The sequence below is a fragment of the Stomoxys calcitrans genome, chromosome 1, assembly GCF_963082655.1.
Source record: "Stomoxys calcitrans chromosome 1, idStoCalc2.1, whole genome shotgun sequence".
Lineage (NCBI taxonomy): Eukaryota > Metazoa > Arthropoda > Insecta > Diptera > Muscidae > Stomoxys > Stomoxys calcitrans.
In genome coordinates this window covers 54,984,188-55,011,300 of record NC_081552.1, presented here as the reverse complement: position 1 = coordinate 55,011,300, position 27,113 = coordinate 54,984,188, and the positions used below count along the sequence as shown (strand labels likewise).

At 37.8% G+C, this 27,113-nt stretch overlaps 2 protein-coding genes across 3 annotated transcripts in view; one reads left to right on the top strand and one right to left on the bottom strand.

The window, feature by feature from the left end:
- LOC106095214 (probable serine/threonine-protein kinase cdc7) overlaps positions 1–1,573 on the bottom strand; it is a 38,794-nt gene extending 37,221 nt beyond the window's left edge. Inside the window, exon 1 of the mRNA XM_059363702.1 lies at positions 628–1,573. The gene's annotated coding sequence lies outside the window, so the exon portion shown is untranslated. The remainder of the gene's footprint in view (positions 1–627) is intronic.
- Positions 1,498–16,044, top strand: LOC106093418 (peritrophin-44). 2 transcript variants are annotated; one of them, XM_013260475.2, is made up of 2 exons: positions 1,498–1,691; positions 15,233–16,044. In XM_013260475.2, exons 1-2 carry the CDS (start codon positions 1,643–1,645, stop codon positions 15,961–15,963), a joined length of 780 nt encoding a protein of 259 aa, XP_013115929.1. In that variant the 5' UTR covers positions 1,498–1,642; the 3' UTR covers positions 15,964–16,044. The 2 variants fall into 2 exon arrangements, with proteins under 2 accessions (XP_013115929.1, XP_059219701.1); XM_059363718.1 differs by lacking the exon at positions 1,498–1,691 and adding an exon at positions 14,795–14,937.
- The last annotated feature ends 11,069 nt before the right edge of the window (positions 16,045–27,113 follow it).

Sequence of the window (27,113 nt, the reverse complement as noted above, 5' to 3'; positions counted from 1 at the left end):
TATGGACGTGTCCTGTTTTCCGATTGAAGGAATGCAAAAAAGACGCATTTCTTACCTAGAGATCCCTCAACGCTCATTCCAGTTACAATCAATTTCAAAATTTCCAATCCCATGGCAGCCGGTTGTACGTACCTGATTGACACGATGAAATTTGAAGCAGTGAGACCCCGTGTAGCAGTAATTGGCCCTTCGCATCAATGGTTTTATTCTGCACTATTAACGAATACACAGAAACGACAAGAAGTGAACTAGTTTTAGTTATCCCCGTTGATTTTTTCAGTAAATTACTTGGTAAACCCTACCACAAATTGAGGTCAGCCTACCAACCTACCAAAAGAATAAAATCCTTCCAATTTTGGTAGGAACCTACCAAAAACGGCAGCAATGGTGGCAACACTAATATGTGGTCATACATGTTGTGCTTAGGTTTAAGTGTTTGTGTGTTGGTATATTCTCATACATTCACATATATGTACGTACATTGCAATTTCTATATGAGTATGGGCATAAGGGCAAATTTACTTTACCAGTGTTACTGCTTAGTACAAGTAGTCGGATGTGTTGTGTGATTGCTATTGCAGCTATGATAAATTGAACTTTCGGTTTTCATTTGGGACAAAATCTTACCTTGTTTTTTTTTAGTTTACCCTCTCTATCTGCTTTCCCTCTCACTGCCTGATTGCTGTTAGTTTCGGATTTCGTTTTTCTTAGATTATCTTTTGCTTGTAATAAAATTTCTTCGTTTTAATTGCACCATATTGGCTTCTTTTCTTTTATTATTATTATTATTATTATTATTGGGTCAACATTTTTTATAGTTGTTTGAGTGTATGAACTTTTATTAAATGCATGAGATTTAGGACTTGACTTGTGCTTTCTTTTCATTTCGTGCATAAATCGTAACATGTATGTCCTTGGTTAAATTTTCTAGTGCAATGACATTGTTTCCTTTTGTAATTCACTATTTTTTTCTTTCGTTCTCGTTGATATTTACACTTGCCACAAACAAAACGAAAAGCCATACTTTTATTGCATGCATATTTGCTCTATTCACAGTGCAATTTTTTTTTTGCATCACTTTGTTCGCATGATTCACTTTCACTTGTTATAATAACTTAACGTTTCACTTTTCATTGCATTGCATTTGGCTGTGATTTGTGGTCATCCGAGATTTAATGGGTACATAAACATTGGTATGTATGTCTAAGGAATTTGCATGCTCTCCTGACATTTAAAAGGGAATCAAGGACACCTGCAGTAGTAGTAGGCAGACCACCAACTCAGCACACCATTGTGTGATATGGTAAGCGACTTATAATTTCCCTTAGAAAATTATAAAAAAATTTTATTGATGACTCGAAGAGTAACAGTAATATCGTCCTAATAGTGTTAAAGCTGTGGGATAGAATACCAAGACAAACTATTCTAGAGTTATAACAGTTCACGCACACGAAGGAGCTCGTACACTCTACTGCAAATATGATTTATAATTGTATTTAAAGCACATTTGCACTTTTGTTTTGATTGCTTAGTATACACCACTCTGGCTTCTGAAGACATGCTCTGGTCTGCGACAAAGTTGTTTTTGTTTTCGGTATGTGTTATTATTAACAGAGAACACCAACGATGATAATGGAGAGAGATGTTTGCACACCGGACTTGCGCTCTATTGCAAAATGAAACGAGTGAAGGTAGTAAGCCGTTACAAGAATGTTTATGTTTAGAGTTGCCAATTGTTCGTTGTTCAGGACAGTCTCGTGTGGAATAAAGAAGCAGCAATCAGGCTTTCACATGAGTTGGCAAAGCTGAAAAGCTGTTAAGAAAATGGGGGTTAAAATGATAAAAAAAATTAACTAAATAAGAAAACGAAACAAATGAAAATATAACATGTAAAACGTGTTTGGATACCCACCACTTTTTATGGAATTAAGACCCTAAATTGCAACATCGGTATACATATAATGCAGCTATATCTAAATATAGTGTGACCTGGACCATATGTTGCTCGTATGACGGGAGGCTTAATACAAGTCACTGAGTCAAATTCCAACGAAATAGGGTAATAAATGCCTTTTTTACGGGCTTAAAACCCTTAATCGGCAGATCGGTCTATACGGCAGCTATTGTATATCTGAATAAAGATCTCAACCATATTTGAGTCGGATATTGGGAGGCTTTAATCAACCCACTGTTTCAAATTTCAGCCAAATCGAAAAAAAAACATTAAAAACCCTTACTCGGCAGATAGGTCTATTTGGCAGTTATCTAAATATAGTCCGAATTGGCCCATTCAAGAACATAACCTGTGTATAGAAGAAATACAAGTCTGAGCAAAATCTCAATCTCTTAATTTTTAAAGACTGTAGCGTGATTGCAACTGACGGACACACGGACGGACAGATACTCGCACATCGTTAAATCGTCTTAGAATTTTACGACGCTCAGAAATATATATATTGTACTTTGAAGGGTCGGAAATGGATATTTTGATGTGTTGCAAACGGAATAACTAAATGACTATATCCCCTATCCTATGGTGGTGGGTATAAAAATATAAAATAAATAACATTAGATGAAATGATATAAAATTAGATAAAAACTAAGCAAAATAAAATATAACAGTAAAAAAGGGGAATAAAATCAAAACACAAAATACCCACGATCTCATAAAAAAATTAAATTATATAAAGTAAAAAGCATTACGTTCAGTTGGGCTTTGGATACCCACCACCTCGGATATATATGTTAAAAACGTTTTGTCAGTGAAAAATGCATCATTTATGAACCCATATCAGCTATATCTAAATATAGTCTGATCTCCACTATATTTAAGAAAGCTATGTAAGTTTCTAACACAATTCATTGTATCACATTCATCGGGTAAAAAATACACCTTTTATGGGCCTACGAACTTAAATCTGAAGATCGGTATATGTAAATGACAGTTATATCCAAATATAGACCAATCTGAACCATATTGAGCCTAACACATCCCATTGTATCAAATTTCAGCGAAATCGAGTAATAAATAGGATTTTACTATCCCAATTAATTAAATCGATAAATATGACAACTATATCCAAATATAGCTCGATCTTGACCATAGCCGGTACGAATGTCGAGAGACCTAACATAACTTACTGTCCCTAATTCAAGAGATAGGTCTATATGGCTACAATATCTAAATCTGGATTGATACGTATTAAACCAGGATTTCGAGAGGTCTTACACAACTCTCTGGCCCAATTTTCGATAATTATGATATTAGTCTTTGTAAATAAAATAAATAAATAAATAAATAAAACTAAATAAAATGAAACAAACCAAAACAAAAAATACGAAATAAAATATGTATAATAAAATGAAAAAAGGAAAATTACAAAAATAAAACACAAGAAATAACATAAGACAATCTATATACATCAAAATGAATTTGTGTTTGTTTGTATGTTTGTTTGTTTGTGGGTTTGTACATTTGTTTGTTCCGTATATACTCAAAAACTGCTGAACCGATTTCTTTAAAATTTTCACAGATTGTGAGGAGTGGTCCGGTAGGACCGATAGGCTATATCATTTATTGATATCGGTAGGCGGGCGGACCCTCCCCCTTACCCTAAAAGAACGACCCCAAAATAAAAGTGAACTGATCGGGACAATATGGGATTCAAATAAAAGGTATTCTGGAGTAGACAAATGGTCAGGAAGGAGGACAAGGCTTTTTAGTTTGTTGATATTGGAAGGGGGCGGGCCCTCCCCGGTTACCCTAAAAACATCACTTAAAATCAAAAGTGGAACGATAGAGACAATTTAGGTATCAAATTAACGGTATTGGGGAGTAGAATACGAATATGGTATTAAAAATTGGGGTGCAGTATGCGAGGGGTCGTCCAACCCCAAAAACTCCCTCAAACAAACATATTGGACATAAATATCAATATGGGACTCAAATGAAAGGTAATCGGGACTAGACTACGAATATGACTTAAAAAATGAGGTCCAAGTAATTGGGGGTCACCCCACCCTCAAATGGGAATATAATTCGATCCTAGCTAGATGAGCCTCAAATTAATAGTATTTGGTGGTAATATTACGAATATGACGTTAAACTTTGTGTCCAGGAATTAAGGTGGTGCTTTAGCTCCTAAAGTCATCTCCAATAGTTTATTTGACCCATTAAAACAATGGGGGATCAAGTGATAGATATTTTTTATGTGGAGTGCGTCAATCAAATTTGTGCTCAAGTGGCAGATGGAGTGAGGCGCCCCCCACCAAACGGCTGTATACACCAATTATGACAATATGGAATTAAATTCAAAGTATAAGGTTGTGGATTGCGAATATGATATCTTCATATATCTAACGGACAACCTGACCTCAAAACAAGTGATCAATTATAATGCCCTAACAGGACACTGCCGCCATACCCCCAAAGCAAACCTTAACGTCATGGTGGCCGATATTTTTAGCTCATCGACAAGGTGCCTTCTTCTTCTTTACCTAGAAAAGTTCAAACAACTTGCTGCTGGGCAACACTTTCATGCTCAAAAGTTTTACATATAGACTAATATAAAGACCGGCAAATTAGTTCTTTACCACTGGGAATCGTTTCATATGGCAATTTGATTTGTCATATGACTAATCAACAGGTAGCCATAAAGTCAGTTATAGACAACTAACACACGATGATCAATGTTATAGGCGCTAAGCCGCTCCAAACGAGTAGCAGCATAGACAAAGGAATATATATTCAAAAAAAGCTCTAATAGATGGGAGAAATGTCAAATTCTCAGTCGTTTATATGTGATTGCGCAAGCATCCGTGGTGACATGGAACGAAGAACTGAATGGAGACGCCACCACGAACAAAGGGAGGGCAGAGTGGTAAAAATTTATCATGCAGCATTTATTTTTGTTATGGCAACCTTTCGGTCTATAAAATAAAGAAAAATTAAGTAAAGGAATTACGTTGCGGTTGTTTGCTGTATTATATTTTAAATTTTCCACCCTAAGACGGGCCTTAACAATAGGTGTTTCAGGTAGTTTAAGTGGCTATCTTTGCCATAGATACACATTTATTTAGTAGAGTGCGAATATCCCAGTTTGTGTTAAACTTTAGAGGGGAGAGCTCAACGAACGTACACAGAATCAGAGCTTTGAAGAGTAGGTTACGTTACAGAGGTGAAATTTTTCTACGTATTGAAAGCGAAAGCTCAGTGGAGCGGGTTTGATTGAAAATTTAGCTCAAATATAAGAAGCCTCCTTTTATAGTCGAAGAAAAGTGGCGTGCCGATAAGCACACAGTTTTTTCGTTTTGTCACTCGATTCGTTCGCCAAGTCATTTTATAAATGGCGAACGAATCGAGTGACAACAAGTAAAAGCGGAAAAGTTCGGCCGGGCCGAATCTTACATACCCTCTACCATGGATCTCTTAAGTAATTTTTTTTACCCGATATCTCTTTGTAGGCAAACAAAGGATAATGGATATAAATTGCAAAGGATTATATCCATTGCTTGGTTTGGCTCTTGGAGACAATAGTAGATATCATTGTGCAAAATGTCAGCAAAAACTGGATAATAATTGAGCCCTACGGTGGCTTAAGAATAAAAATCAGGAGATCGCTTCATATGGGATCTATATCAGGTTATGGACCCAATCAGACCATACTTGGCACGTTTAATGGCAATGTTTAGCCAAATCGGATTAGAATTGCGCCCTCTAGAGGCTCAAAGAGTCAAATTAGGAGATCGGTTTATATGGGAGCTATATCAAGTTTTAAACAGGTTTGAACCATACTTAGCACAGATGTCGGAAATCATAATAAAATATCTTATACAAAATTTTAGTCAAATCGGATAAGAATTGCTTCGTTTAGGGGCTCAAGAGATCAAGATCCAAAATTGGTTTATATGGCAGCTATATCAAAACATAGACCAATATGGCCCATGTAAAATCCCAACTGACCTACACTAATAGGAAGTATAAGTGCTGAACTTCATGCGCCTAGCTTTGAACGTGCTTTCGACAGATGGACGGACCGACATGGCTAAATCGACTTAGAATGTCAAAACGATCAAAAATATACATACATACTTTATTGGGTCTCAGATGACTATTTCGGTGTTTTACGAACAGAATGACACAATTATTTTATGATGGAGGGTAAAAAAGAAAAAAATTGTAGTTTTTGTACTGAAGTCTTAAATGGATAGTGATTATTGTCGCAACTATTATTGAAGGAATATCCTGGGCTGACATTTTTATCTGGTATTTTTAGCATGGGTAAGCTGAAGATGATGACCCATGCGCAACGGTGAAATTAGATAGGCCGAAAAAAGTGGAAATTCGATTGAATTTAAAAATAGACTAAATGATGACAATGTGATGGCAATCAACAGCGAGCATCACCAACAACAAATTCAGCGCTATCCATTGGAAGATAGAAATTATTTTAATAGCCAAGCAAACACGAACAAAGGGAAAGAGCGAGAGAGGTACAGGAGAGTGTGTTCAAAGTTGATCATATGCTTCTCATTACTGTTTTGACAAGTTATCTGTCGAATAAATAAAATAAAGGAACTAACCTATGACTGTTTTCGGTATTATTTTTTAACACTCCTACCGTGGGACAAGCTTCCACAATAGTCTAAAAGTTCTATAAAAACATGGCCGCAAAATTTATACGTAATTAAGTGAATGCAAAGAAGAATTATAACTTTCTTTTCAATTACGAAAAGAAAGTTATAATTCATATGGTGTAGAACGGAAGAGCAGCGAAGCGGGCCGGGTTCAGCTATATATATATTTATACAAATGAATTTGTGTTTGTTTGTTTGTTTGTATGTTTGCTTGTTTGTTTATGGGCTTGTAAATTTGTTTGTTCCGTATAGACTCAAAAACGGCTAAACCGATTTATTTCAAATTTTCACAGATTGTGGGGTTGGTCCGGAGGGATCAATAGGCTGTATAATTGTTTGATATCGCATTGGGGGCGGACCCTCCCCCTTACCCCAAAAGTACCAGCCAAAAATAAAAGTGGACCGATTGGGACAATATGGGACTTAAATGAAAGGTATTCAAGAGTAGAGTACAAATTCCATATTAAAAATTGGGTCCAAGTAATTGGGGGGCTGCACCGACCCCAAAAGCCCCCCAAAATAGGTTTATGAGACGATAATGACAAAATGGAAATCGAATGAAAGGTATTCGGGAGTAAATTACGAATATGGTCCGGAAGGAGCAATAGGCTATATAAGTTTTTGATATCACAGGGGGGCGGACCCTCCTACTTACCACAAAAGTACCACCCAAAACTAAAAGTGGACCGATTGGGATAATATGGGACTTAAATGAAAGGTATTCAAGATTACAGTACGATTTCCATATTAAAAATTGATTCCAAGTAATGGGGGGGCCGCCCCGACTCCAACACCCCCCAAATTGGTTTTTTGAACGATAATAAAAGGTATTCGCGAGTAGTGTACTAATATGGTCAGGAAGGAGGTAAAGACTATGTAATTTGTTGATGTTCGAAGGAGGCGAATCCTCTCCCGTTACCACAAAAACGCCACCCAAAATCAAAAGTTGACCGATGGGGGCAATATGGGTATCAAATGAAAAATATTGGAGAGTAGAAAGCGAATGTAGTATAAAAACTTGGGTTCAAGTATCCAAGGGGTAGCCCAAGCCCGAAAACTGCTCCAAGTAGACATATTGGACATATGTATTAATATAGGACTCAAATGAAAGGTATTCGGGAGTAGACTACGAATATGACATAAAAAACGAGGTCCAAGTAATCGATAGTCGCCCGACAAGCTCCCCAAATGGGAATACTACTCAGTCATATCTTGATGAAACTCAAATGATAGGCATTTGAGAGCAGATTACGAATATGACATTAAACTTTGCTGTATACACCAATCATGACAATATGAGGTTTAATTAAAGGTATAAGGTTGTGTACTGCGAATCTTATATCATTATTCTGCTCATATATCTAGCGGACCACCTCACACCAAAACAGTCGATCAATTATAATGACCGAACGGGACACTGGTGATTTAATTAATGTGTAGGCTGCCATAGCCCCGAAATTATAACATTCAGCGGGAAAGCAGGAGTTGCAAACTTCAACGATAAGGTTGCAACCATTTTTAGCTCACCGATAGAAGAGACCAAACGACGTGTAAATACGCCGTTTATATGGCAGCTATATTAAAATTTGCACCGAACTAGGCCAAATTGAAGAAGGATATCGAAGGCCCTAATTGAATTCACTGTCTCAAATTTCTGCGACATCGGACAATAACTGCCTTTTATGGGCCCAAAACCTTAAATCGAGAAATCGGTCTATATGGCAGCTATATCCAAATCTGCACCGATCAGGGCCAAATTGAAGAAAGATATGGAAGGGCCTAACACAACTCTCTGGCTTTTATGGGCCTAAGACCCTAAATCGGAGGATGGGTCTATATGGCAGCTATATCCAAATCTGGAACGATCTGAGTTAATTGTTGAAGGATTTTGAAGGGCCTAACACAACTCCCTGTCCCAAATTTCAGTAAAATCGGATAATAAACGTGGCTTTCATGGGTCTAAGACCCTAAATCGGCCGATCGGTCTATATGGGGGCTATATCAAGATATAGTCCGATATAGCCCATCTTCAAACTTAACCTGTTTATGGACAAAAAAAGAATTTGTGCAAAATTTCAGCTCATGTCTAGATCGTCTTAGATTTTTACGCTGATCAAAAACATATATACACCATATAGGGTCGGAAATGGATATTTCGATGTGTTGTAAACGGAATGACAAAATGAATATACCCCCATCCTTCGGTGGTGGGTATAAAAAAAGACTAAATGATGACTATTTAATAGGTAGTCATATGGTATGGTGGTTGTCTATGAACGACTATTCATAGACAACCACCATACCATATGATCCACTCCAAGCGAGTAGCACTAACATTTAAATTAGCGTCATCATCGGTCCTTTGAATAAAGAAAAATAAAATATAGGAATATAGGAAGGATCTAAAAGCAAAAAATTTGGTATCAATAGAGCACGAAATTGACTTTCACTTTTGGGACCGAGTGTCTGGGGGTCCACCACAACCCAAGAGGGACTTTTACTGGCCATTGCAATGTGGGGTTTAAATAAGAGGTACTTGAGTGTAGAAAAATCCATAGGAAAATTGGAATACATTTTCAACTACAATTACGCAGAAATGTTCTAATTTAATTTAAAGTACTTCTCTCCAACATAGCATAATAGGGCGCAGCAGAGCGGGCTACGTTCAGCTAGTCTATATATATAAAAATTAATGTGTGTTTGTTTGTTTGTGGGTTTGTAAATTTGTTTGTTCCGTATAGACTCCAAAACGGCTGAACTGATTTCTTTCAAATTTTCGCTGATTGTGGGGAGTGGTCCGGAAGGAGCAATGGGCTCTATAATTTTTTGATATCTCCAGGGGGGCGGACGCTCCCCCTTACCCCGAAAGTATTACCCAAAATCAAAAATAAAAGTGGGTCAATATGGGACTCAAATGAAAGGTATTCGGGAATAGATTAAGAATATGGTCAGTAAAGAGGATGTCTATATTGGAAAGGGGCAGACCCTCCCCCATTACCCCAAAAACACCATCTAAAGTCAAGGTTGACCTATCCGGACAATATGGGTATCCACCCCCAAAAATTGGACGCACATATCATTATAGGACTCAAATGAAAGGTATTCGGGAGAAGATTACGTATATGTAATAAAAAATGTTGTCTAAGTATTTGCGGGTCGCCCCACCAAAAGGCCCCCCAAACGGGAATTTTACTCGATTATAGCTATGTAAGCTTCAAATGAAAGGTATTTGTAAGTGGATTACGAATATTAAACTTTTTGTTCAAGAATCTAGGGGTCGCTTTACCTCCAAAAGTCGCCTCTTATAGATTATTTGACCACCAATCATGACAATATGGGGTTAAATTAAAGGTATAAGGTTGTGGACTGCGAATCTGATATCTTCATTCTGCCCATATATCTAGCGGACTAGCTCACCCCAAAACAATTGATCAATCATAATGACCTAACAGAACACTGTGTGATTTATTGTAGTTAATGTGTGGGGACACAAATAAATGTAGGCCTTCATATCCCTAAAAGTATGACGTTCAGCGTGATAGGAGGAACTGCAAACCTTAATGGTAAGATTGCAACCATTTTTAGCTCATCCATAGACTAGACTAAACGACGTGTTGCTGGGGAACATTCTTTTGTTCAAAAGTTTAATATGATTTAATAGTAAGAACCATCGCCACCGCACCAAATATATAGACTGGCAAATTAGTTATTTATCACAGAAAATCATTTAATATGGCAATTTCATTCATTTAAAGTCATATATTTATTTATGGACAACTACCACATGTTGATCAATGTAATAGGCGTTAAGCCACTCCAAGCGGGTAGTAGCATTAACATTTAAGTTAGTGTCATCTACTGGCTGTTTTTAAAGGCTGTTTTCAAATAGATTTAGTTGATCCAATTAAAAAAAACAGTAAATGGTGCTAATTGAGAGACTACAACATGAACTGAAAGAGGGCAGAGTGGTCAAAATTGATCATACACACTTACATTAGCCTAAAATCAATATCAGACATAAACCAACTTATGGGAGTGACATGGAAAACAAATAAGGATTATGTAAGTAGCACGGAATTCCTAACATAGATTTACTTTTTAGTTTTTAGAGCACACAACAAGCCGATTAGTCTATAGAGGCATGGGGCAGATTAATATCTGCACCGTCTTTTCAACCTAACCTAGCCTAAAATAAAAAAATTGGTACCAGAATCTGAGGTGGGGTGCCTAGGAGGGCCGACCACCCCCAAAACCCGCCAAACGGATCAATCAATCACCAGATCAATCACTATAATATGGTTATCAAATTAAAGGTATTTGAGAGTAGAAATCAAATCTGATATCCAATTGCGGGACTAAGCGTTTCGTGGGTCACCCCACCCCCAAAAATCCCCTCAAATCTGACATATTTACCAACCATGGCAGTATTGATCTTAAATGACAGGTCTTTGGGAGTAGAGCACAAAATTGACTTCCACTTTTGAGACCATGAGACCCCAACCCTAAACCCCCTAAAATAGGTGTTTTGGACGATCATGAAATATGGGTCTCAAATGAAAGGTATGCGGGAGTAGATTGCGAATAGGCTTTATATTTTGTTGATTTCGGAAGGGGGACCCTCCCCCGTTACCCAAAAACACCACCCAAAATCAAAAGTGGACTGATCGGGACAATATGGGTAACAAATAAAATGTACTTGAAAATAGAATACGAATATGATATTAAAATTTGGGTCTAAGTACCCATTGGGTCGTTCCAACCCCGACATTTTTTATTGATATCGGATAGGGGCGCTTCCTCCCCATTACCCCAAAAACGCCACCCAAAACCAAAAGTGGACCGATGGGCACAATGTAGTTATTAAATCAATGGTATTGGAGACTAGAAATGAATATCGTATTAAAATTTTGGGCCAAGTACCCAGCGGGCTTCCCCAACCCCGAAACTCCTCTAAACAGATATATTCAACGTTCCTATCAATATTGGACTCAAATGAAAAGTATTCAGCATTCGATTTGAAATATGGCAAAAAAATAAGGTCCAAGTAACGGGAGCTCGCACCACCCTCAAATACCCCCAAAGGGACATATTAGCCGACCATGGCTGTATGAGACTCATATGAAAGATATTTGGGAGTAGATTACGAATTTGACATTAAAATTTGAGTTCAAGTCCTGGTGGCGCTTTTCCTTCAACAAATACGTCAAATAGGTTAATTGACCCATTATGACAAAATGGGGCTCAAATGAAAGGTATTTGAGAGTAGAGAACGAATTTAATATCCAATTTTGGAGCCAGGTGTTTAGAGGGATATGAAGATCAGTTTAGGGGGTGCTTTAGGGCGTCACCCCCTAAACTGAACTTCACGTCCGACTATGGAGCTCAAATCAACGGTATTTGGGGGTAAAGAACGAATTTGATATCTATTTTCATGGTAAAGTACCGGTGGCCGCCCAACACCAAAACACCCTCCGAATGGTTCGTATTTACCGACCATGGCAATATGGGGCTCAAATTAAAGGGATTTGCCAGTGTTGCACGAATTTGATATCCATATTTGAGTCAAAATGTCTGAGCTGCCATCGCTATCCTAAAAAGCACTTCTCATTATCCTAATTTTTAAAAACACCAGATCTCGGAGATTGGTAATGTGATTCGTTCAAAATTTTTTTGCATTATTGCAATCACCAAGGAGAGTAAGAAGGAGATTAAAGCCTTCTCTGCGGATGGCACAATCCGCATCGTTTGGGTGCCGGGCCATAACGGGGTAAGGGGGAATGAAAGGGCAGACGATTTGGCAGTGAAGGCTAGAGGACTACCGTCGACAAACTTGGTTAACCCAAAGCCTTTCGGGTCGACGCATCCGATTAAAGCGAGTGGGCGACAAACGCACAGCGAAAAAATCGGTAGGACGGCGAAAATCTTATGGGGTGATCCGGATCGTGAGAGGACAAGACTATTACTGAAAGCAAGTAAGAAGGAGGTCAGTATAGCTTTTTGTGTCATAACGGGACACTTAAAACTACGAACTCACTTATCCAAAATCGGTGCGGCAAGTGATAGCATGTGTAGGGCATGTGGGAAAAACCATGAGACGTTGGAGCATTTCTTAATATTAAAATTTTCTTCTTCGAGGTTACTTTTTAGTTTTTAGAGCGCCCAACAAGCCGATTGCTGGCTAAGGTGTATGCCAAATGGATATATAGACCAATCACGACAATTCAGCGTCATAGGCGGACATATGCTACAATGGCACGAATTCGATATTCACATTCAGGATGAAGTGTCCCCACCCCTAAAAGATATTTGAGAGTTAAAGAAGGCGCAGCGGAGCGGGCCCAGTTCGGCTACTTTACATATATAGTAAAATGAAGGGATTTGCTTAGCTGCACCACCCCATAGTAGTGAGTTTGATTAAATCGAAATGTACTCTCTAAAAGATAGATGTTTCTTTTTAAACCCACCACCATATTATGGGGTATACTAATCTAGTCATTCCATTTGTAACACCTTGAAATATTGACCGAAGACCCTATTAAGTATATATATTCTTGATCGTCACGGCATTCTAAGTCGATCTAGCTATGTCCGTCTGTCGAAATCACGATATCGGTCGAACGCGTAAAGCTAGCCACTTAAAATTTTGCACAAATACTTCTTATTAGTGTAGGTCGTTTGGGATTATAAATGGGCTATATCAGTCCACGTTTTAATATAGCTGACATATAAACAAATCTGGGATCTTGGGGCCGCTAGAGGGCATAATTCTTATCCGATTTGGCTGAAATTTTGCATGAGATGTTTTATTATGAATTTCAATGATTGAAATCGGTCCATGACCTGACATAGCTGTCATATAAACCTATCTGGGGTCTTGACTTCTTGAGCGTCTAGAGTGCGCAATTTCTATCCGATTTGGCTGAAGTTTTGCACGACGTGTTTTGTTATGACTTTTAACAACTGTGCTAAAAAATAGTTCAAATCGGTCCATAACCTGATATAGCTGCCATATAAACCGATCTGGGGTCTTGACTTCTTGAGCCACTAGAGAACGCAAATATTATCCGATTTGGCTGAAATTTAGCATGAGGTGTTTTGTTATGACTTTTAACAACTGTGTTAAGAATAGTTCAAATCGGTCGATAACTTGATATAGCTGCCATATAAACCGATCTGGGGTTTTGACTTCTTGAGCCTATACAGGTAGCAATTCCTATCCGATTCGGCTGAAATATTGCATGACGTGTTTTGTTATGACTTCCAACAACTTAATTAAGAATGGTTAAAATCGTTCCCTAACCTGATTTAGCTGTCATATAAACCGATCTGGGGTCTTCACATCTTGAGCCACTAGAGGGCGCAACTATTATCCGATTTAGCTGAAATTTTGCATGACATATTTTGTTTTAACTTTCAACAACTGTGCTAAGAATAGTTAAAATGGGTCCAAATGGGTCTTTAGCCCCTCAAGTGCGCAATTATTACTAGATTTGGCTGAAATTTTACACAATAACTTCTACTATGGTCTCCAATATTCAGTTCAATTATGGGCCGAAATGAACCAGAACTTGATATTGTTCCAATAACATAGCAATTATTTTCTTTTATCCTTTGTTTGCCTAAAAAGAGATACCGTGGCAAGAGCTCGACAAATGCGATCCATGGTGGAGGGTATATATAGGATTCGGCCCGGCCGAACTTACCACGCTTTACTTGCTATATTGTATAAATTTTTAGCAGAGAAAAATTTCGCTTTATTATGCTCCCACGAGTCATAAAACTATTTTTCACTAAATAAAATCACAACAAATCTCCAATAATACTCAAATCCCATGAGTTGAATGTCCCACTATGTTCGAAACAATTAAATGCGCAAAATTATATCAAATGACAAATTCAATATAAATTCAAGATCGATTTTTCTTATCAGACATACCAAGAAATTGTTTTATTTGCTATACTGCATGGTTTTTATTGTAGCCTTTAATGTTTGGAACATTTGAAATTAAATGTTTTTCTGTAAAAATAATAAAACAAATTGTATCTAAAGCAAAATAATTGTTTTGAAATTTTATAGGAAAAAAATATCTTGATAAGATCTTTGCTCTATATAAATGATGGGCAGGCAGATCACAATATCAACGGTGTGGTGATCTTATCAAAAACTTTTTCTGACAATTCCCAAAACATTTTGTTTCGTAAATGGAGGGTTTTGCTATAAATGCCACTGGCAGGTTGGCATTTGTATAGTTTCTGTTGGCTGTCGTTCGTTACCGTTATTCTATCACGCAAACTGGAAAAGTAAGTAGGAATTAAAATTTGAAAAAAAAATAAATCCTCCGGTACGTTACATACCAAACCTATCAAAGTTTTATGTTATTAATAAACAAATAAATAGAAGTCAAATTAGGTTGGCAACGTATTTCCAACTACGACAAATAATTCTTTAGCATATTTGAATGAATTGTTGCCATATAACGAACTGTTGGCAACGCATAATGTAAACTTACTTAGGTAAAGCCATTTCAATGCATCTTAATATTTTAGTTTTATGTTTTTTTTTTTTTAACTTTGTTTCTTTGCTCGTTCATTTCAGTGATTCGAAATATTTTAATTTCCGCCCTACTTTTGGCTACCGCCGCTAAGGCTGCCAATATAAATATCTGCGAAAATGTTGCCGATAAGATATTCTTGGAAGATGTAACTAACTGCACCAAGTACTACTTGTGCATGAATGGTCAACCACAGTCGCGTTATTGCGCCAATGGTTTATTCTTTAATGCTGAATCCCAGGCCTGCACTGATAACAAGACCAGCTGTCTCACATGTCCACAAGGGCAAATAAAAATGGTGCCTTTGGCCAGAACTTGTAATAAATATGTTCTATGCTACGATGGTACTCCCGTTATTCAATCCTGTTACGATGATTTACAATTCAACCCCGATATTGGAAAATGTGATTTTGCCACAAAAGTTGGCTGTGTCGACAACTACTGTTCGGTGTATGATAACAATGTTCTTAATCTTAAATATGTGCCGAGTCCCAATAACTGCAGCAACTACTACATCTGCATGAATGGTATAGCACAACCGTTTTCATGTGCCACCGGATTACACTTCAGTACCAACTGTAACTGCTGCGATTTTGTGGACAATGCTAACTGCACCATTGCTAAAAGCAAGACATTCGATGGGTATGTCATGGACGAAAGACCAGTTCGTGTTAACACTTTCGAAGGCAAACATACACAAAAGAAAACTTTCAGAGAACCCATTATGGGCGATTTCCCTTCGCAAGGCGTAGTGAACTCCAATGTAAAACATTAATTGACAGGATTATATACGTGTATATACAACAACAAAAACAGCTTTAAAGTTAAATAAAGTTACATTTATGGAAAGTACAAACATTGTGACATATAAAGGTAAGCAAGCAATGCTGCCAAACTCGTTTAAGGTAATAAAGTTGACATAATGAAAAGATACCGAAAGAAAGGAACGAGAACCACATAATTTTATATTTTGAGGAAAATTTAATAAGACTTTAATAAAGGGTGATTTTTTTGAGGTTAGGATTTTCATGCATTAGTATTTGACAGATCACGTGGGATTTCAGACATGGTGTCAAAGAGAAAGATGCTCAGTATGCTTTGACATTTCATCATGAATAGACTTACTAACGAGCAACGCTTGCAAATCATTGAATTTTATTACCAAAATCAGTGTTCGGTTCGAAATGTGTTCAAATTTTGACAAATTTTGTTCAGCGATGAGGCTCATTTCTGGTTGAATGGCTACGTAAATAAGCAAAATTGCCGCATTTGGAGTGAAGAGCAACCAGAAGCCGTTCAAGAACTGCCCATGCATCCCGAAAAATGCACTGTTTGGTGTGGTTTGTACGCTGGTGGAATCATTGGACCGTATTTTTTCAAAGATGCTGTTGGACGCAACGTTACGGTGAATGAACACATTTCGAACCGAACACTGATTTTGGTAATAAAATTCAATGATTTGCAAGCGTTGCTCGTTAGTAAGTCTATTCATGATGAAATGTCAAAGCATACTGAGCATCTTTCTCTTGGACACCATGTCTGAAATCCCACGTGATCTGTCAAATACTAATGCATGAAAATCCTAACCTCAAAAAAATCACCCTTTATTAACAAGTAAAAGCGTGCTAAGTTCGGCCGGGCTGAATCTTATATACCCTCCACCTTTGATCACATTTGGCAAGTTCTTAGCCCGGCATCCCATTATAGGTAAATCAAGTTCTTTGCCGAGCATCCCTTTATAGAGGATAACGATAAGAAATGCGTTCTATACGGGCTCAAGAGGTAAAGTCAGGAGATGGGTATATATGGGAGCTACGTCAGGTAATGGAACGATTCGAACAACACATTTTTCAACATCGAAAATTCCTTCAATTTTGTTGTATTGTATCGACTATACGTCCATGAAAACACAAATATTTAATGTTTTTTCTTTTATTTCATTCCAATATTTCGGTAGACTCCTTCTACCATTTTCAAGACTAGATGGATTTAAACACAAAGAACGGAAAACACAAACTTTAGTAAAAGCGAATCACACAATAAACAGACAGAAATATAATAATAACAGAAATATAATAAGAATCGTTAATTACACTCAGTTGCCAACTATTGTCTGTTGGCAACTGAGTGTTCTCTTCTGCTGTGCTTGTTGACTGTGTGGCGAATTACCTTCGTGCAGCTTTCTATGTCTTTTTTAAAATTCATTCTCTCGTTAGTTATGCAACATCTCGAGAGTGAACCTTCGTCTGTAGTTGTTCTCTTGAGCCAAGATGTCCACGTCGTTGAAGTTTGGCTTATGTCCAGTCAATATTTTTGCTCGATTGGTTTATCCTTGGCTTTCTGGTCAGATTTATGTGCAGATAACCTAGTTTTTAGCTTCGTCGTGGTAGTGCTAATATATGCCATCGAGCATATTGGACATGTCGCCATTACATTTAATTTTATATACCACGTTTTATTTTACCTCCTTTTTAATTTTACATTTTGTCTTGCTGAATAATTCATTCACAGTTCTACTTGTTCTTAACGCGAGTTGGTATTTGTCTTTGTCATATAGATTTGATTTGCCAAATCTTTCGGAGAATCCTTGTATGTATGTCAGTGGTTTGTAAATTTTTATACCCTCCACCATAGGATGGGGGGTATACTAATTTCGTCATTCTGTTTGTAACTACTCGAAATATTCGTCTGAGACCCCATAAAGTATATATATTCTTGATCGTCGTGACATTTTATGTCGATCTAGCTATGTCCGTCCGTCCGTCTGTCCGTCCGTCCGTCTGTCCGTCCGTCCGTCCGTCCGTCCGTCCGTCCGTCCGTCCGTCTGTCCGTCGAAAGCACGCTAACTTTCGAAGGAGTAAAGCTAGCCGCTTGACATTTTGCAGAAATACTTCTTATTAGTGTAGGTCGTTTGGTATTGTAAATGGGCCATATCGGTCTATGTTTTGATATAGCTGTCATATAAAGAGTGCGCAATTCGTATCCTATTGGAATAAAATTTTGCACGACGTGTTTTGTTATAATATCCAACAACTGTGCCCAGTATGATTTAAATCGGTCCATAACCTGATACAGCTGTCATATAAACCGATCTTGGGTCTTGACTTCTTGAGCTTTTAGAAGGCGCAATTCTTATCCGATTTGAATGAATTTTGGCACGTAGTATTTTGTTATGATGTCCAACAACTGTGCAAAGTATGGTTCAAATCGGTTTATAACCTGATATAGCTGTCATATAAACCGAACATGGGTCTTGACTTCTTGAGCCTCTAGAGGGCGCAATTCTTAGTCAAGATCCCAGATCGGTTTATATGGCAGCTATATCAGGTTATGTACCGATTTGAACCATACTCAGCACAGTAGTTGGAAGTTATAATAAAACATTTTTTGCAAAGTTTCAATCAAATCGGACGAGAATTGCGCCCTCTAGAGGCTCAAGAAGTCAAGACCCAAGATCGGTTTATATGACAGCTGTACCAGATTATGAACCGATTTGAACCATACTCAGCATAGTAGTTGGAAGTTATAATAAAACATTTTTTGCAAAGTTTTAATCAAATCGGACGAGAATTGCGCCCTCTAGAGGCTCAAGAAGTCAAGACCCAAGATCGATCCGATTTAAACCATACTTAGCACAGTTATTGGAAATGATTCCAAAACACCACGTGCAAAATTTCAGTCAAATCAGACGAAAATTGCGCCCTTTAGAGCCTCAAGAAATCAAAACCCAAGATCGGCTGTATGGCAGCTATATCAAAACATGGACCGATTTGGCCCATTTACGATCCCAACCGTCCTACGCTAATAAAAGGTATTTGTGGAACATTTTAAGCGGCTAGCTTTACTCCTTCTAAAGTTATCGTGCTTTCGAAAGACAGACGGACGGACATGGCTAGATCGACTTAAAGTGACATGACGATCAATAATATATATATATATTTTATTGGGTCTCAGGCGGAGATTTCGAGGTGTTACAAACAGAATGACGAAATTGGAATACCCCCATCCTATGGTGGAGTGTATAAAAAGACAGCAAGCTGCGCGAAGGAACATCGCCACACAGTCAACAGCAGAAGAGAACATTCAGTTGCCAACAGACACTAGTTTGTGTAACAACTCATTAAACGTAATAAATAGTTAATTAAAGATTCTTATTGTATTTCTGTTTTTATTGTGTGATTCGCTTTTACTATAGTTTGTGTTTTCTGTTTTTTGTTTAAATCCATATAGCTTTGAAAATGGTAGACGGAGTCTACCGAAAAATTGGAATGAAATAAAAGAAAAACACAATACAATACAACAATAAGTCAACAATACCCAAACAAAAAAAAAAACCCAAAATGCTAATATGCTTCTGTTACTGTGAAATTTTTGAAGATACCTGAAACTTTTTTTTTAAATTGTGGTCGCTATTGGGAGCGTGAACTGACCCATCGGCGGTCACATTTGGACATAAAGTCAGAGCTGAATTCTGCACTGATTGCCAACACACTATTTATGGGCCGATCCTAATTTTTCACAGCCGTCAAAATGTGGTTGTCATTGCGAATATCTTGGTTTCATAGTGAAAGTTTCGGCGAACCAGGTTCAGTATTTTGATGAAATTTTTATACCCTCCACCATAGGACGTGGGTGGACGAAATATTCATCATATAAACCGATCTTAGATATTGACTTCTGCATGACGTGTTTTGCTAAGACTTTCAACAACTGTGCCAAATATGGTTCAAATCGGTCCATAACCAGATATAGCTGCCAAATAAACAGACCTGGGATCTTCACTGCTTGGCCCTCTAGGATACGCAATTATTATCCGATTTGGCTGAAATTTTGTACAACGGCTCCTCCCATGAACTTCAACATACGTGTCAAATATGGTCTTAATCCGTCTATAGCCTGATATAGCTGCCATATAAACCCATCTCCCTATTTTACTTCTTGAGCGCCTGAATGACGCAGTTCTATGGTCTCCAACATTCGCTTCGTTTATGGTCGGAATCGGACCATAACTTGATAAAGCTCCAATAGCTTAGCAACTATTTTCTTTTAGCCTTTGTTGGCGTAAAAAGAGATACCGGAAAAAGAACTCGACAAATGCGATCCATGGTGGAGGGTATAAAAGATTCAGCCCAGCCGAACGCTTTTACTTGTTTCATTTGCGCTAATTTTTGTTCTCAATCTAGTTTTAGGATTTCATTAGGTCTATTGGTTTTAAATTAAAACTTTAACTTAAACTAAAACTTTCCTAATTTGTTGGAGATAAAACAGGAATAGGTTTTTTCTGCTGTTAGAGCGAAGATCATTAATTTTCCAATTTTTATACCCACCAACGTAGGATAGGGGGTATTTTCATTTAGTCATTCCGTTTGCAACACATCGAAATAACAATTTTCTATCCTTCAAAGTATATATATTTCGGATCGTCGTAAAATTTTAAGACGATTTAACGATGTCCATGTGTCTGTCAGGCCGTCTGTTGTAATCACTCTACAGGCTTCAAAAATTGAGATATTGAGCTGAAATTTGGCGCAGATACATATTTTTTTTATGCACGCTGGTTAAGTTCTTGAACGGGCCAAATCGGACCATATTTGGATATAGCAGCTATATTGACCGATTTTCCGACAAAGGGTCTAATGCCCATAAATGCTTTTTTTATCCGATTTTGCTGAAATTTTAAACAGTGAGTAGTTAAAGGCCTCCCGACATCTGACCCAAATATGTTCCATATCGAACTATATTTAGATATAGCAGCCATATAGACTAATCACCTGAAAAAGCTTAATTTGTTAACCGATTTCGTTGAAGTTTTAAACGGTTAGTAGTTTAAGGCCTCCCAATATAAGACCTAAATATGGTTCAGACCGGACTTTATTTAGATAAAGCTGTCATTTAGACCGATATGCCGATTAAGGGTCTGAAGCTCATAAAACCTTTATTTATTACCCGATTTTGTTGAAATTTGATATATAAAATTCAACAGTGACTTATATTTTTTATGCCACTCATCATTACTAAATTTGATCAAAATCGGCTCAGATTTGGATACAGTTCCCAATATAGTTTCCAACCTACGGAAAATGCAGTCCAATAATTCAACTTAAGCTACTATCTCTATATGGGAGCTATATTTAAATCAGAACTGATTTTGATGAAATTTGGCAGAGACTTTCAGATGAGTAATAAAAACCTTCATACAAAATTTCGAGCGAATCGGTTAAAAAATTGGGACAACTACAGCAGCGGTAAAAATAATAGCACCAATATACATTTTCAAGTCAATAAGGCCTGTAAATTAATGGATTTTGATGGGGGTTTACAACATAAAATAATCATAATTATTAGCTTTATGGAAAACTAGCTGACCCGGGCCCGCTCCGCTGCGCCTCCTTTTACTTTATATGGAACAAAAGTTTCCTTGGAATATTTATTTTCGACAATTAAATATCTTTTAGTGAAATACCATGCAAACTTGACTAACAGCTTATCAATATAAGTGCCTTTATCTGAATCCTACATGATCTTTATTGATCTACAAATTTAAGTTTGGATGTATGTTGTACTCCATTCTTAAAATACTTAATATCAGCCCGATATTCTCATGATGTCTGATTTAGTGGTGTTTTCGGGGGAGAGGTGGTCCCCCAGATACTTTGCCCTGAAAAAATATCAGCATCGTGCTCTTCTCTCAAATACCATTTATTTAAACCCCATATTGCCATTGGCTTAAGAGGAGTTTACAGGATTAGGCGTCCATGGCCAAACACATGGCCCCAAAATAGGTTATCAAATTCGTTTTCTAATCTCAAATACCTTTCATTTGAGCCACATATTGGCATGGTCGAACATTTTTTTTTCCTTTGGGGGTGTTTTGGGTAAGAGGTGATGCCCTAAATACATGGTCGTACATTTGAATATGAAATTCGTATTCTACTCCCAAATACCTTTATTTGAGCCCCATATTGCGATGATCACTAAAAATTGCTGTTTGTGGGGTATTTTGGGAAAGGGGTAGACCCCCAGAAAATTTTTCCGAGAATGGGTATCAATTCTTGCTCTACCCCCCAATACTTTTCATTTAAGCTCCACATTGACATGGTCGGTAAATATGCCCGATTTAGGGGTGTTTTGGCGATTGGGGTGGGCCCCTAAACACTAAGCCCGGAAAAAATATCAGCAATGTGCTCTATTCTCATATATCTATATATCATTTACTTGAACCCCATATTGCCATTGCCCTCAAAATTGGATATCAAATTCCTTTTCTAATCTCATTAAAACTCCTTATTGCAAAAGTCAGCAAATATGTCCGGTTTGGGGTATTGGCCCTAAAAACTTTGAATATTTAGTTTCACTCTCTTAAGACCCAAATTGTCTTGGTGAGCAAATACGTCCTATTTTGGGCTTGTTATGGTGGTGGGACGACCGCTAGACAGTTGGCCCTAATGTTTATATCAGATACGTGGTCTACTCCCACATACCTTTAATGTGAGCCCCATATTTCCATAGTGGGCAATGATGACCGGCTTGGTGGGTGTTTTGTGGGATGGGCGGCCACTCAGTGAGTTGGCCTTGAAAATATATATCGGATTCGTGGCCCAATTTAAAAACCCTCTTATTTGAGCCTCATATTGCTATAGTCAGAAAATACTTACTATTTGGGTGGTGTTGCGGAGGTGGGGTGGCCCCATTGACAATTTTCCCGAATATTGATATCAAATTCGTGCTTTACTCCCAAAGACGTTTCATTTGAGCCCCATATTGCTATGGTCGTAAATGTGTCCTCTTTGGGGGATGTTTTTGGTGAGAGGCGGCCCCCCAAATAGTTGGCTCACATTTGGATATCAGATTCGTATTCTACATTCAAGTACCTTTTATTAAAGCCCCATATTGCCATGGGCAGTAAATAAGTGTTGTTTGGGGGCTGTTTTGGGAAAGGGGTGGACCCCCAGAAACGTGGTCCCAAATTTGGATATCAGATTCGTATTCTACTCACAAATACCTTTCATTTGAGTCCCATATTGCCATGGTCGGTAAATATGTTTGATTTAGGGGTGTTTTGGGACTTTGGTGGTCCCCCTAGCACTTGGTCCGACAATTGGATATCAGATACGTTTTCTTAACCTAAATACCTTTCATTTGAGTCCCATATTGTCGTGATTGGTCTGAATATATGTTTGGTAGGTTTAGGGGTGGGACAGCCCCCTACGTACCCCATTCGAAATTTGGATACCAAATTTGTATTTTAGGGTACTATATGAGACCACACAAAATTTCGCTTATATCGCACCACCCATCTCCGAGATCTGGCGTTTCTGAAAATTAGGGTAAGGGGGAGGGTCCGCCCCCCTCTCAGATATCAAAAAATGTAGTACCCTATTTTCACCACGGTGTCATTATGCACCATCTGTGAAAATTTTAAAGAAATCGGTTCAGCCGTTTCTGAGTCTATAAGGAACACACAAACATACAAACAAACACAAATTGATTTTTATATATAAGATACTTAAAATCAAGCAGTCAAAATTATAGCACCTCTTATAACGAAGTGTCCAAAAATTATATTGGTATAATAGAAACAGGAAAAAGCACCATGATCCATTTGACATCGCCCGCTGAGGATATTTCTTGGTCAAAATTGAAATCGCGATGACGGAATACCCATCAAATGCTTCTAGCAACAACACACTTTTGCTGACTATTAAATGTTTTTGCTATACTATTCTTTGAATAGAAAGCATTAAACAATGGTCTGTAGCCGGACAGTATCTTGCAATGGAATCTCAATAAGATTTTAAGACCGAAAAAAGAAAGCGCAAACAGACAAAAACGGATTGTCTTTAATTTTTTTTATACCAACCACCGTAGGATAGGGGGTATATTCATTTAGTCATTCCGTTTGCAACACATCAAAATATCAATTTCCGACCCTACAAAGTATACATATTTCGGATCGTTGTAAAATTCTAAGACAATCTAACGATGTCCGTGTGTCTGTCCGTCCGTCTGTTGTAATCACTCTACAGCCTTCAACAGTGGGGATCTTGAGCTGAAATTTGGCACAGATACGTCTTTTTGATGCGCACTGGTTAAGTTCTTGATCGGACCCTATTTGGATATAGCTGCTATATTGACCGATTTTCCGATTAAGGGTCTAATGCCCATAAATGCTTTATTTTTTATCACATGTTGCTGAAATTTGAAACAGTGAGTAGCTTAAGGCCTCCCGACATCTGACCCAAATATGGTTCAGATCGGACTATATTTGGATATACCTGCTATATAGACCGATTTCCCGATAAAGTGTCTGAAGCCCATAAAAGCTTCATTTATTACCCGATTTCGCTGAAATTTGCAACAGTGAGTTATTTTAAGCCTCCCGACATCTGACTTGATAGCTGCCATATAGACTGATCTCCGATAAAGGGTCTGAAGCCCATAAAAGCTTTATTTACTACCCAATTTTGCTGAAATTTAAAATAGTGGATTTTTTAAGCCTCTCGACATCTGACCTAAATATGGATAAAAGGTCTGAAGGTCATAAAAGCTTTAAATAAAATATGGTTTTGATCCGACTATGTTTAGATTTAGCTGCCATATAGACTGATCTGCCGATAAGGGGACTGAAGCTCATAAGAAAGGGAGTTTTTCCGAGCCTCCCGATATCCGACCTTAATATGGTTCAGATCGGTTTATATTTGGATATAGCCCCCAAAAAGACCAATATTTTGTTCTACAAAATTGAATAGTGTCATATACATTATACCACTCAATGTCCGTGTCGAATTTGGGTGCTTAAGTTATCCAATTTTCACCGGATTCTGACGAAAGGGGGTTTACATATATTCTCGAGGTTGTGGGTATCCAAAGTTCGGCCCGGTGGATCTTAATGCCTTTTTATTTGTTTGTTTTAATTTATTATTATTTACTACTTGTGTTATGAATGTTAGAAAAACATTTTTTTATGTATAACATAGCTGACTTGGGCCCGCTCCGCTGCGCCTTCTTTTACTTTATATGGAACAAAAGTTTCCTTGGAATATTTATTTTCGATAATTAAAGAGGTTTTAGGGAAATACCATGTTAGGAAAATAGTATATCACTTGACTAACAGTTTAACAATATAAGTGCCTTATCTGAATCCCATATGATCTTTATTGGTCTATAAATTTAAGTTTGGATGTATGGTGTACTCCATTCTTAAAATACTTAATTTCAGCCCGATATTCTCATGATGTCTGATTTAGTGGTGTTTTCGGCGGAGAGGTGGTCCCCCAGATACTTGGCCCTGAAAAAATGTCAGCATTGTGCTCTTCTTTCAAATACAATTTATTGAAACCCCATATTGCCATTGGCTTAAGAGGAGTTTACAGGATAAGGCGTCCCCCAACCACATAACCCAAAAATAGGTTATCAAATTCGTTTTCTAATCTCAAATACCTTTCATTTGAGCAACATATTGGAATGGTCAAAATTTCTTTTTCCTTTGGGGGAGTTTTGGGAAAGGGGTGATGCCCTACATATATGGTCCTACATTTGGATATCAAATTCGTATTTACTTCCAAATACGTTTATTTGAGCCCCATATTGCGATGGTCACTAAAAAATAGCTGTTTGTGGGGTATTTTGGGAAAGGGGTAGAGCTCCGGAAAATTGGTTCCGAAAATGGGTATCACTTCTTGCTCTACCCCCCAATACCTTTCATTTAAGCCCCATATTGTCATGGTCGGTAAATATGCCCGATTTAGGGGTGTTTTGGGGAGTGGGGTGGTCCCCCAAATTCTAAGCCCTGAAAATATACCAGCAACGTGCTCTATTCTCATATATCTATATATCATTTATTTAACCCCATTTTGCCATTGCGAAATTGGATATCAAATTAATTTTTTAATCTCATTGCAAAAGTCAGCAAATATGTCCGGTTTGGGGTATTGGCCCTAAAAATGAATATTTAGTTCCACTCTCTTTAAGACCCAAATTGACTTGGTGAGCAAATACGTCCCATTTGGGGGTTGTTATGGTGGTGGAACGTGCGCTAGACAGTTGTTGATATCAGATACGTTGTCTACTCCCACATACCTTTAATGTGAGCCCCATATTTCCATAGTCGGCAAACATGACAGGCTTGGGGGGTGTTTTGGGCGATGGGCGGCCACTCAGTGAGTTGGCCTTAAAAATATATATCGGATTCGTGTTCTACTTTAAAAACCCTCTTATTTGAGTCTCATATTGCAATAGTCAGAAAATACTTACTATTTGGGTGGTGTTGTGGGGGTGGGGTGGCCCCATAGACACTTTTTCCGAATATTGATATCAAATTCGTGCTTTACTTTTTTTAGATTCGTATTCTGCATTTAAATACCTTTTATTTAAGCCCCATATTCCCATGGTCGGTAAATAAGTCCTGTTTGGGTGGTGTTTTGGGGAAGGGGTGGACCCCCGGAAACGTGGTCCCACATTTGGATATCAGATTCGTATTCTAATCGCAAATACCTTTCATTTGAGTCCCATACACCCCTAATGTCCGATTTAGGGGTGTTTTGGGGGTTGGGGTGCTCCCCCTAGCACTTGGTCCGACAATTGGATATCAGATACGTTTTCTTATCCTAAATACCTTTCATTTGAGTCCCATATTGTCGTGATTGGTCTTAATATGTGTTTGGTAGATTTTAGGGTGGGGCAGCCCCCCTTGGTATCCCATCCGAAATTTGGATAACAAATTTTTATTTTTAGGGTACTATATGAGAGCACACAAAATTTCGCTTAAATCGCACCACCCATCTACGAGATCTCGCGTTTCTGAAAATTAGGGTAAGGGGAGGGTCCGCCCCCCTTCAGATATCAAAAAATGTAGTACCCTATTTTCACCACGGGGTCATTATGCACCATCTGCGAAATTTCAAGAAAATCGGTTCAGCCGTTTCT

What these genes read in the sequence shown, in the direction of transcription:
- LOC106093418 (XM_013260475.2), top strand. Translation starts at nt 1,643, where the DNA reads ATGTTTGCACACCGGACTTGCGCTCTATTGCAAAATGAAACGAGTGAA. An exon ending in GCAAAATGAAACGAGTGAAG is followed by an intron (nt 1,692 to 15,232) that starts GTAGTAAGCCGT and finishes CGTTCATTTCAG; the next exon opens with TGATTCGAAATATTTTAATT.